The sequence below is a fragment of the Cnephaeus nilssonii genome (genome assembly GCF_951640355.1).
Source record: "Cnephaeus nilssonii genome assembly, chromosome: 23".
In the NCBI taxonomy this organism is placed as follows: Eukaryota; Metazoa; Chordata; class Mammalia; order Chiroptera; family Vespertilionidae; genus Cnephaeus; species Cnephaeus nilssonii.
The window spans coordinates 1,833,922-1,846,582 of record NC_137094.1 but is presented as its reverse complement, the minus strand read 5'-3'; the positions used below and the strand labels follow the sequence as shown (position 1 = coordinate 1,846,582).

The 12,661-nt window shown below is 38.8% G+C and overlaps 1 protein-coding gene across 1 annotated transcript in view; it reads left to right on the top strand.

Annotated features, from left to right (window-relative positions):
* Positions 1 to 12,661, top strand: part of LOC307094699 (putative coiled-coil domain-containing protein 144C) — a gene marked incomplete at both ends in the record, with an annotated part of 32,661 nt that overhangs the window by 17,670 nt on the left and 2,330 nt on the right. Inside the window, one exon of the mRNA XM_079763752.1 lies at positions 1,423 to 2,349. Within this exon, the coding sequence (XP_079619878.1) occupies positions 1,423 to 2,349 (927 nt within the window). The remainder of the gene's footprint in view (positions 1 to 1,422; positions 2,350 to 12,661) is intronic.

Sequence of the window (12,661 nt, the reverse complement as noted above, 5' to 3'; positions counted from 1 at the left end):
CAGCTTCTAGAAACAAAAATTAGAAAGCATGAGGAGAGCCTAAGGGAACTTCGGGACAACACAAAACAAAACAACATCAGGATAATAGGGGTACCAGAAGGAAAGGAAACGGAGCAAGGAATAGAAAACCTGTTAGAAGAAATAATAACAGAAAACTTCCCTGATATAGGGAAGAAAAAACCCACACAAATCCGAGTGATATTGTTAATTCAAATCCATTTGTCTCTCACAGCCAAGTAGTGACATTTACAATGGCCTCATTCAAAGGGGAGGCTTTTAATATTTTCCATTGTCCATGATCTCAAAGGCATTGTCACTAACAACAGATGTTCCAAATTTGGGCAGTGATTTTATTTTCTTGATGTATCAGTAGAGAGGTTAGTTTTCACTTCCATTGATGGAATGGAGGAGGGTATAACCGGTTCAGAGATAATATTTTATATGTCTTCTACTTTTGAGAAACGTAACAATTTGTTCCTAGTAGTATCCCATTTTAATACAAGGGGCTTCTGAAGAGAATGACAGGCCATAATATATACTTAGTGATAATTTATCGGTAGGTATTTTATTCCTAGTACAGTAGCTCAGTGTATTTCCCCCGCATTTCACATTTATTACTACTTTAAACATCATGAAGAAGAAATAAAAGTTGTTCTGTTACTACATCAACAAAAACATCTCATGATTTTCTAAGAAGAGCTCTGTAAATTTTATCTTATTCATCATTAATTTTTTGAAACATAAGCTTCCGTTGTGTTTTATATCCACACTGGAGAATAACTATGGATTAGTTATTGAGCATGAATTGTGGAGTCTGAAAACCTGGAAAAAATCCTGAACTTGCTTATCTTTATAGATTCTAGATTGCGATAACTGAATGACTTCATTGATGGATGTAGGAGTGCTTAGGAAAATGCTTGGTTATTAGTTATTAGCAGAGGTAGTTTTTATAACTAACTATGAAAGTATTAAAAAATTGGAATATCTATGGATTAATATTGGGGGCAATATAATTTTAGGAAATTTAGTTTATCCTAATATAAGCATGGTTAATACTCTTACTGTGGGGTAGCTATATGTTCAGACTGTAATCTCAATTTATAAGTGTAGAGTTATTAATCTTTTACTTAAATGCATTCTGGGCTTGTGATAATTTAGAAAAACTCTTCCTAATTCTGAGACTCTTAAAATTCTCTTGTGATTTTTTTCACTTAAAAATTCATAATCTTATATTAAATTTTTGAACTTTGGAGAATTTATGCTTGGATAATATTAGAGGTTAGGATCCAACTATATTTTTTCCAGTGGGATATCCACTTGTTGCAACTTTTTATTATAAAAATAGGTTATTCTTTAGTTTCAGAGGCTATCATGACATGTCATTTCAATGTTTTAGCTAAAAACCTCCTTTGTATTACTTAGGTTTCTGAGAGTTCTGACAAAGAAAAAAGTCTATTGCATGAAAATCGCATGTTGTGGGAAGAAATTGCCAAGCTAAGACTGGAAATAGACACAGTAAAAAATCAGACCCAGGAAATGGGGAAAAAATATTTTGAGGACATTGCAATTGTCAAAGAAAAGAATGACTGTCTTGAAAAGACAATAAGAGAAGCAGTATTTCAAGACAATGCGCAGCTTGAAGTTCTGAGAGCTGAGCTTATAATGCTAAACTCTAAACTGGAGAATGAACAACAAAACAGAGGAAGACTGGAAGCAGAAGTTGAATCATACCAGTCTAGACTGGCTACTGCTGTACAGGATCATGAGCATTGTCAGACATCAAAAAGAAACCTACAACTTGCTTTCAAGAGAGCACGAGATGAATGGCTTTGTTTATGGGACAAAATGAATTTTGATATGTCTAACCTAAAACATAATAATGAGATTCTTTCTCAACAACTTTCTAAAATGGAAAGTAAAAGCAATAACTTAGAAATTGAGCTTCATCACACAAGAGATGCTCTCCAAGAAAGGACATTGGTTTTAGAAAGAGTCGTCAGTCAAAAACAGTGTCAACAGGAGGAAACTGAACATGTGTATCAAGAGGAACAAGGTAAAGTGGATAAAGACATTGGAAAGCAGAAATCCTTACAGGAGAAGCTATCTCATCTACAGAGAGTAAATAAGGGGCTTCGACAGCAACTGGACCAGGCTCACAACAAAGCTGACAGGGAAGGAAAGACAGTAATTAATATCCAAGATCAGATTCAGGATAAAATAAGCATATTTAATGCTGAAAGTGTAAAGCAAATTATTATGCTGAATGACAGAATTAACGAGTTAATCAATGAATGGCATCATTTTAAAGAAAGAATACATCAGCATGAAAATGATAATGTAGAAAGAGATGTAAGTATCCAGACAAATAAATAGTTTTCAAGTTTCCTAAGAGAAAATTCAAAGTAACATTTAATGATGGCTAAACGTTAAATCTAGTTGAATATTAAAAATGTATAGATTATAAATGTATTTGCTCTATCAGCTTAAAAGCAGGTATTGTATCCAGCAAATGAACATTGGACCTAAGAATGTTGTTTTTGTGTGTTTTTTTTCTGAGTATTTATTACCGTTATTTTTAATATAATTTATTTAATTATAGTTTTTGGATTCATTTTTAATAATGGCTGCAAAATTCCTGAAAATGTAACCACAAGGTCTGATTGAGAAGGCTCTGGCCCTCATGGTTCACGGCTACCATATTCCCAGTGTTTACTACTCAAAAAGTGCTCAATGCATATGTGTGGGAACAAAGTATAACCCTGCAGTGACCTCACTCCTAAGCATCTGCTAGTCCAGAGGCCATCTAGACTCTCCTGCAAAAAGATTTTCCTACAGATGGAAGTTTTGAAAGCTACAGAAAATACCTATATATTTCATAAAACACATTATCTTTGAAAAGGGAGTGGGTTTTTAATTCGTAGTATCAGCTCAAATGTAAGAAACTGTCTGATAAATTCTCCTTGAGGTATTTCTTCCACAAAAACTCTTAGGCCCTGGGAAGTTAATTTGAAATCCGTCCACAGTCTGATTTGCTTTAGCACCACTGTGGCATTATTCCCAGGGTGCTCCTTAGTTCTGGCTCCAGCTCTGGAAAAACAGAGCCCAATCAGTTCCTCCAGGCCCCTGAGGGCACTGAGCTGGTACTGAGAACAACTGGGAGCTCTTACTCCCTGGGTTTTATTCTGGCTCCCTTTGGGTCCTCTTTCTTTCTTTTTCTTTTTTGGTTGCTAATCTTCATCAGAGGATATTTTTCCCCATTGCTTTTTAGAGAGAGTAGAAGGCAGAGAGGATGGGGGAAGAGAGAGAGAGAGGGAGGGAGGGAGAGAGACAGAGAAAAAGAGAAACATTGATGTGAGAGAGACACATTGATTGGTTGCTTCCCACATGTACAGCAACTGGGGCCAGTAATTGAACCTGCAATCCAGGTACATGCCCTTGACTGGGAATCAAACCCGTCACCCTTTGGTGTGTGGGCAGACACTAACACTGAGCCACTGGCGAGGGCTGGGTACTCTTCCTTAATTTTATTTCTATTCTTTTTTTACATTGCTATTGCTACCCTCCCTTTAAGCTTCTTCTTCTGGACTTGACTCCTCCTTGTTTCCCTATTGATTCCCCTTCCTAAAGCTGGTTTTGGTCCTTGGCTTCCCACCATCCACCCCACCTCATCACTAATGACCCCTACCTAGATCTATGCCAGACTACCTGAATGCTCATCTCTACTTACTATCCTCATGACAAAGTATAAAGTAACCAGCACCTGCAGTGTCCTTCAGACCACACTGCATCTCTAAGCCTTTGACAAGCACAAGCATGTCCCAGTGTCTCCTTGAAGAATGCAGATGTTTATCTTCACAGTCTCTCCTTGTCTCTCTATCTGATCAGTGTTCTCCAAAAGTCTCTGGCATCAAGTTCCTTCCTCTCTATTTCTATCACCAACATCTTGTCCCAGTTTCTGGTCATGTCACACCTGAACATCACCAGTTGCTCAGGTTAGGCAAACCATGAGCTGTGGGCCAAATCCACCCATCCACCCAGAACCCCACAGCTCAGGCTGCCACAGCACCTGCTTCCTGCTAACCCCCGATGAGCCTCTGATCTAGGTACAGGGCTCCTTGGGGTGATTTGTAAAGAAGGAATTTCTAATGTGCCATGCAGACCTCCAAAAGCAAGGTCTGGTGAGGCAGTTAGGGACGCGGGAGGGGGAGGCTCATAGGTAAGTGATGCATGCGGCTGCCATCAGCTCACCCTCCGCCTCATGCTGCTGTGTTCACCCGGTGCCTGAGTCCTCTGTCCAGCCCTGACCACAGCCCAGCAGCCCCGCAGCATTCGGCATGGGCCACTGCATAGAGCGGGCAGTCCTGGCAGCGGGGAGGCTGTGCCTGAGAGTTGTTTTGTTTTAAGTAAAGACAGTGAATTGCCCATGAAACTTGAAGAGGTTAAGTTATAGATTGTTAATAGATATAGATTGATATTAATAAGTTAGTTTTACACTGACATAATAATAATTTCAATCTTTCTGTCACCACATTTCAATACCATTAGAAAGCGAGAAAATGCTCTAACTAAACTGAGTATTTTGAAATTAAGATTCAATTAAGTTCTGATTTCTCAGATGAACTGAAGTGTAGATGCTGTATCTCATAGTATCTTTCCTCTGTAGCATCTGATACATTTCAGTTGGTATAAGGTTATTTTTATTCATGCCAATTTGAATAAAATTTCAAAATATTTTAGACTCAAGTAATATATTCATATTACAGGCTCAGTGCACAAAATTCATGCACTGGGGTGGGTGTCCCTCAGCCCAACCTGCACCCTCTCCAATCTAGGATCCCTTGGGGGATGTCCAACTGCCTGTTTAGGCCCACAGGGATCGGGCCTAAACAGGCAGTCAAACATCCTTTTCAAATTCAGGACTGCTGGCTCCCAACTGTTCGCCTGCTGCCTGATTGTCCCTAATTGCTTTTGCCTGCCAGCTGATCACACCCTAACCACTCCCCTGCCAGCCTGATCAATGCCTAACTGCTCCCTGCCAGCCGGATCGTCCACAACTGCCCTCCCCTGACAACCTGGTCACCCCCAAATGCCCTCCCCTGCATATTCCCTCTTTATTAGATAGGGTTTTTTTCTTTAACATATTGGACAGCTCTAACTGTTTGTTGTGTGTCAGTGGATGGAGCATTGGCCTGCAGACTCAAGGGTCCCAAGTTCCATTCCAGTCAAGGGCATGTATCTTGATTGGGAACACATACCAGTGGGGAGTGTGCAGGAGGCAGCTGATCAATGTTTCTCTCTCATAGATGTTTCTAGCTCTCTATCCCTTTCCCTTCCTCTCAGTAAAAAATCAATAAAGTATATTTTTTTAAAAAAAGAAACATTTAAGATTCCTCCATATCTGCCTGGCTGTTGTGACTCAGTGGTTGATACCCCAGGCTGCCGCCGCTAGCAGGGGGATCATGCTGTGGGGGTGTACACCCCTCCCAGGCTGAGACCCTAGGCTGTTGCTGCTCAAAGGGGATTGCGCAGTGGGGAGTGATTTTTTTTTAAAGGGTCAGGAGGGCCTCTGGGCAGCATTCTGCCAGGCCACTTAGACTGGGGCACTCAGGCAGGGCTTGGAGGACTGGGCGTCACCATCTTGTGGCTATGGGCACCGCCACTTTGTTTTGGAGTGATGGTTAATTTGCATAATACTCTTTTATTAGATAGGATGACCTCTCAACCCTTTTAAAGGCATCTACTTAAATCATAATTTGGGACAAATGTGATGAGTTTTAGCAACTCTACTTGATTTAATCTTTCCACTACTAGTTTCAATTTTCTTTGAATATTTTTACAAATAATTTGCTCTTATTTCTCATTTCAAGGCCTAATTACTATCTTTTGGAGATAAATTTTTCCAAAACAAAGAGAATTGTAGCTCTCTGTGATTTCCTCATTTTGGCATTGGGTCTCTATTTTAGACTAGGGAGGAGTGGCAGGGTTTGTGTGTAGTAAGAGTCTTGGTGAAGGCCTGGTTAGCTAGGACCTTGAAGGCCATTGGAATGACTTCAGTTTTCTTCTAAGATAGGAACCTATTGGGAGGATTTGAGCAGGGGATTGAATATGTGACGTTAATTAAAGCCTCTGGTTGAAAACTAAATAAAAAGAGAATAGTTTCCACATTATTGAATTTACTACCAGTTGACCCATCTACATGCTCTATTCTCTTTGAGATGTCAGTAGATGTAAAGCTTTGAGATTTCATGGTGGGGTGGGAGGGGGAACAGAGAGTGGGGCTGTCTAAATAAATACTGATTAGGCAGAAGGGTTACGTTTTCTATGTCTTTAACCTAATAAAGCAAAAGCAAACAGGAGTATGTCCATATGAGGAAAAGAAGGCAAATTGATGTAGACTGTGATATTTTTCCAGTTATATATTATAACTAGAGACCCGATGCATGAAATTCATGCAAGAGTAGGCCTTCCTTCCCTGGCTACCACCACCAGCTTCCCTCCAGCTCCTGGGACCAGGGCTTTCCTCCCTCCAGCTGCCAGCAGGCACCTGGGACCTGGGCTTTCCTGGCAGCCCCGGCTTCATCCTAAAGGACGTATGGTCTAATTAGCATATTACACTTTTACTATGGTAGATAATAATATATGACTCTAACGAAGTACATCCAGGGTATGGCAAAAAGGTGGTTTATAGTTGTTTGTATGGGGAATAGTATAATAATTAGTCAATAACAATACAAGAATAAACTCTGTAAACCTTTTGCCCAATTCTTTATGTGACGTTATACAGTATATTATTAACATAATGTAATAATAACGTGATTAATAAAATCAGTAACAGAAATATCTCACTAGGCCATTGTGAGACAACTTCAAGAAGAACTGGCCATTGTGAGACAACCTCAACAAAAAATATCTATGATAGAGGCTTCACTGGAGGTTGAATCATGTCATCCTGTGCATGTACAAGATAAGACACATGACTTCAAGAAGGAACTAGATCAAAGCAGAAGTCAAGTATGTATGATATTTAATCTGTCATCAGTTAATGTATAGCTGGTTAAATAATATAGAGTGTTTTAGGATACTACTTTGCATGGACAACTTTCTTTTGCATTTTCATTGTGCTTAATTTAGTATAATTGTATTATCTTTATAATTAACTTATTTCTTAAACCTAGCTATTATTCTGTCATTTGTATTTTATGTTTTTCTTATAATATTTACTCTTAAGAAAGTTGATAATTATGCGTCATTCTTCATAAAAGCCAAGAGGGTTTTTTTTCTACTAAATAATAGTTTTAGTGACATCTCCATTATCATGATGAGGCATCCAGACAAAATCAGAGGATGATGCTTAATGGAATGTTCTGGAATTTTTTTTATTTCTTCATTTTGGTGAATGGATATGCAATAGATTTCAGAATAATTTGTATGAGAAGGTTATTCTACAAACCACTTGATATAGGTATATCCTTCATTTTCTCTCACTTAGAAATATTATGAAAACATGGAAATGTTCAGATCATTGTAATATGTACATCCACAACCAATAATTAAGAAAATTAAACCTATATCCACTAATGGATATATTTTTTAAAACTGTATTGATATAATTCACACATTATACAATTTGCCTATTTAAATTATACAATTCAATATTTTTAAACATATTCAGAGAGTTGTGCATCTACCACCTCAGTCAATTACATAATATTTTTATCACTCCAAAAACAAACTCCACACCACTTAGCAGTCACTACCAGCTCCTCATCGTGCCCTGCACCAGGCAAATAACAGTCTCATTTCTGTCTCTATTGATTAGCCTATTCTGGATATTCTGGATATTTCATGTTTATGCAACCACACAAATTAAAGTCCTTTGTGACTGGCTTCTTTCACTTAATGAAATATTTTAAAGGTTCATCCACATTATGGCACATAACAATATTTTATTTATTTGTTTGTTTTTATTGCCAAACAATACTTCATTGTGTGGCTCTTCCAATTATCCATTCATCACTTGATGGAACTTTGCATTCTTTTCACTTTTTGGCTGTTAGTAATTCAACTATGAGCACTATTGTTCGTTCTTGTGTGAACATATGTTTTTCTTTTCTTGTCATGGGATTTTTATCCTCTGAGATACCTGGGCTGATTTCAGCATCTCTCAGACTTTACTCATGCTGTCCATTCTGTTTTTGCAGTTTCTGTTCCTCGTGCCTAATCCTATATCTATTTGGACATGGCTCTCAATCTCCCCTCCATGAAGTGTTCTCTGTTCCAACTCTCATTTACCTCATTCATTTCAGCACTTGTCATCTCATCTCTGCAGAATATTTTAGCCCTTAATTCCCCATTGTCTTAATTTTCTTCACAAGAGATAATCTTGTATTTCTATGTATTAATTTGTCTGTGGGGCATATTGTTTGATACTTGAGGCCCAATGCATGAAATTTATGCAAGAGTAGACCTTCCTTTCTCCAGCTGCCAGCAACGGCTTCCCTCCAGCATCTGGGACCTGGGCTTCCTCCCTCCAGCCACCAGCAAGCACCTGGGACCTGGGCTGGCTTCCCTCCACCCACCTGCAGGCACGCGGCACCTAGACTTCCCTCCAGACCCAGGTTTATCCAGAAGGACACCCAGAATGATGTCTGGAAGGATGTCCAGACTAATTAGCATATTACCCTTTTATTATTATAGATAAGGGTACTTATCTTTGTATAAACTGAACATATTTGAGCTTAACTATTGTTAAGATACAATTAAAAACTTTATATCACTGGGGGTCTTGGAATTCAAACCCAGATATTTGATGAACACAATGTTGAGGTAAAGAGTCTGAATTGGCAAGAAGAAGATAGCTCTAGTTTTCCCAAGCCTTCAAACAATATAATTGAGTATACCTGTGGAAAGAACTTCAGAAGATTTTTATAGGTCAGGTCTCTATGAAATAAGAAATGATTATTATTATTAAAGGCAAATAATTGATAATCTGACACTTGCAAAAAAACGTTTGCGTTGTAAGAGGAAAATAAGACAGAGAATGCTGGTCAATATTCTAAGGGTGAAGGTGCCCCCAAACTCAGAACATAACAGTAGTACATTCAAAGTAACACCAATAAGAATCAACATAATATGGACAGGATTTGTTATCTATCAGGACGATCCATGTCATTCATGGTTTATGAGTGTGTGGTTGAGGATATTGTTTATGAGGAGCAAGAAGGGAGAAAGAAAAGTACAGATGACCTCAGTTAAGGGGTCAAGGCCAGAAATGTTGATTAGGAAATCTGGTTTGAAGTGTTGAGATTTAAGGATCTCTGAGAAAATTATAAGAAGGGAATAGACTGCTCTCTAGAAATCTGAATCTTTTTTACTTGAGTCTGAGGGCCAACGCTCTATCCACTGAGCCTAACTGCTTAGGGCTGAAGCGAGCACATTTTTAAAAATATATTCATCATTTGATGAACCTTTGGGTTACTTCCACTTTTTGGTGTTGTTACTAATACTTCTATGAACATTCATGTCCAACTTTTTATGTGAACATATGTTTTCATTCTCTTGGGAATATAATTCCAAATGGAATTGTTGAATAAGATTGTTATCCTTTTGAGAAACTGACAGAGTGTTTTCCACAATGGCAGTGCCATTTTGCATTTTCATTGACATTGTGTGAGTGTTCCCATTTCTCCACATTCTTGCCAACACTTGCCATTACCTGTTTTTTTATCGTTGTCATCCTAGTGGGTGTGAAGTGGCATCTTATTATTGGTTTTGATTTGCAATTTTTTTAATGATTAATGATGTTGACCATCTTTTCACATGCTTATTATCCATTTGCATATATTCTTTGAAAAACTATCTATTCAATTCCTTCACCCATTTTTTATTGGATTGTCTTTTTATTATTGAAGTGTAAGAGATGTTTAAATATCCTACATACAAATCCCTTATTAGATAAAGAATTTTCAAACATTTCTTCCATTCAGTAGCTCACCTTTTCATTTTCCTGATGGTGCCTTTTAAAGCACAGAAGTTTTTTATTTCGATGAAGTCCAGTTCATCTATTTTTGTCTTTTGGTTTCACATCTAAGCTTGAAGTAAGGCAGAGGAAACATTGTATTTAAATGGTGCCAAATCCAGTCATGAAGATATACACCTATATTTTCTTCTAAAGGTTTTATAGTTTTAGCTTTTATATTTTGAGTTAATTTTTATTTATGGTCTGAGGTAGAGGTCTAATTTTATTCATTTGCAAGTGGATATCCAGCTGTCCCAGTATAATTTGTTTAAAAAGACTATTCATATCTGATTTAATTGTTTGGCACCATTGTCAAAAAACACTTGGCCATAAAGGTGAGGGTTAATGTTTGAATTCCCCCTTCTACTTCACTGATGAATAAGTCTTTCCTCATGCCAGTAAAAAATCAAATTTTATGAGTATCTTTCCCAGTCATCTTGCATAGTACCAGCTGTTTTATGTAATAATAATAAAAAAAAGTCAGTGTAGTGGAATGTTTCTACCTCTACTTTTATGGAGATGTCTTGTTTCTTGATAAAGCCTATGGTCAGCTTATGTTTTGCTGATTCTGTGACATGATGGGAAAGTAGGCTTACAAATATAAGCCTTTTTTCTCCATTCAAACCTTAAACCTCTAACCCAGTGCCTCCCACTTCACTTCCATTTCCATGAAATCTTGGTCACAGGATCTTCTGGCTTAGCCATTTCCTTAATTGTGTTTAACTCATAATTCATAGACTTGCCAGTAGATTTCACTGCCTGGGGAGGAGTAGGTTAAAATCTGGACTGCTACCTTTACTCTTTAGAAAGACCTGAACTTGAAATCTCAAATCGTTATATATATATATATATATATATATATATATATATATATATATATATATATTTCAGAATAAGAGAGAGAGAAACAGCAATGAAGAGAGAGAATCATTGATAGGCTGTCTCCTAAACACTCCCTACTGGGGATTGAGCCTGTAACCCAGGCATGTGCCTTTGACCTGAATTGAACCTGGGACCCTTCAGTCTGCAGGCTGATGCTCTCTCCACTGACCCAAACCAGCTAGGGCTGAAATCTCAAAATTTTAAGCCAATTTGTTTCCCATGGAGAAAAACTGTGGTATAACATAAGCAAGCTTGAAATAAGCTAGAGGAGAAAATGTATTTAAATGGTGCCAAAAGGCATTGTAGTTGTTTTGCCACTGAGATGAAAATGGTTTTATAATCTTATGTTTCCTCACTGAGGAAAGGAAAGCTTAGTCCTAACTTTGGAGTGCTTCTCTGTAGCCCTTGGCTTTTGGCTCTGAGACTCTGCTTTGTTCTTTTCATAAGAAACTAGTGGCCTGGTACATGAAATTCATGCACATTAAAAGGGAATTAATTAGAGGAAATATTTTAATATCGCTATTTGGCCTTTCTCTATAATAGAAGTGTCAGAGATGAAAGAAAATTAGTAAAATGTACATGAAAATCTCCCTCCTGTCAGAGTCTAGGGTGCGCTGTGGTACCTAGAGTCAAGGACGGGCTCACCAGCCATACTCGCTTTGAAAATGCAGGTGACCCAGACCTGGCCTGCCCCACTCCCATTGGGTCAGACTCAGACCCGGTGTGCCCCACCCCCCTCGTCAAGCCCCTACAGGCAGGAGCACAGCATCAGGTCACCCAACCCCGTGCTGAGTGGAGGCACAGCCTCAGGTCCCCTGACCTGGCGCTGGGGTGGGGGGCAGGGCCTGAGGTCCCCGGTCAAGCCCTGCAGTGCAGGGGGGCATGGCCTGCAATCCCTCTGCCTGCCCAGGCTCCATGCAACCTCAGGTCCCTGCTGTTTGGTCGTGACGTTATAGAGTCCTGGATAATTTGCATATTCCTCTATTATATCGATAGATGACCTGTGCTTGCAGCTCTTTTTGCAGCCTGCTTCCTCCCTGTGGAACATCTAAGGCCCACAGGCTCTTTTGATTGTGTATTGTCTTGGTCTCCCTTAAAGAGGCGGAGCTAGCAGGCAGGGTTTCCCTTACTAAAATTCTCTTAGAAGCTTTGAGTGTCCAGTTAATTTTTTGGGGATTCATGGCATTAGAAAAGCCACCTGACAACTAGTTTTCAGATAAGCTCTTCACCTTGGGCTTCCTGGAGGTGTTATAGCACAGTGTCTTTAACATTCTTACATTCTGAAAATCCTTAAAGGACTTTGAGGCTCTACATAAATGTTTCTGAGGTTTTAAGGAGTTTTGTAAATGTTGGCTTCATCCTGAGACCATGTTTTCCTGGAATACCCTGGATTTGATGTTACCCAGAGCCATTTCTTTATTTTAGCATTATTTGACAAATGGACAGTTGGAAGAAGGTATAAATGGGAAATGGATATTTGAAACCCATAAATCCAGGTTCATTTTTTTATAATTGTCCTTCTTCAGCTTATCTTTCTCCTTGATTTCACTTTAACCAGCTTCCTAGCGAGAATACCTGTCACCCTCATTTCAGTGTCATTGTGTTCACTTCCCCAGAAGCCCTTGCTGTCAGCCTCCTCAGGGGCCATCAGGCCTCCACTCAGCGTTTCTTAGAGGCCCTTTTGGTTTTCATTCTCACACTTCTCTACATTATGTCAGGTTCCCCCGGCCTCATGTTAAAAGGGACTCCCACACGTGTGTG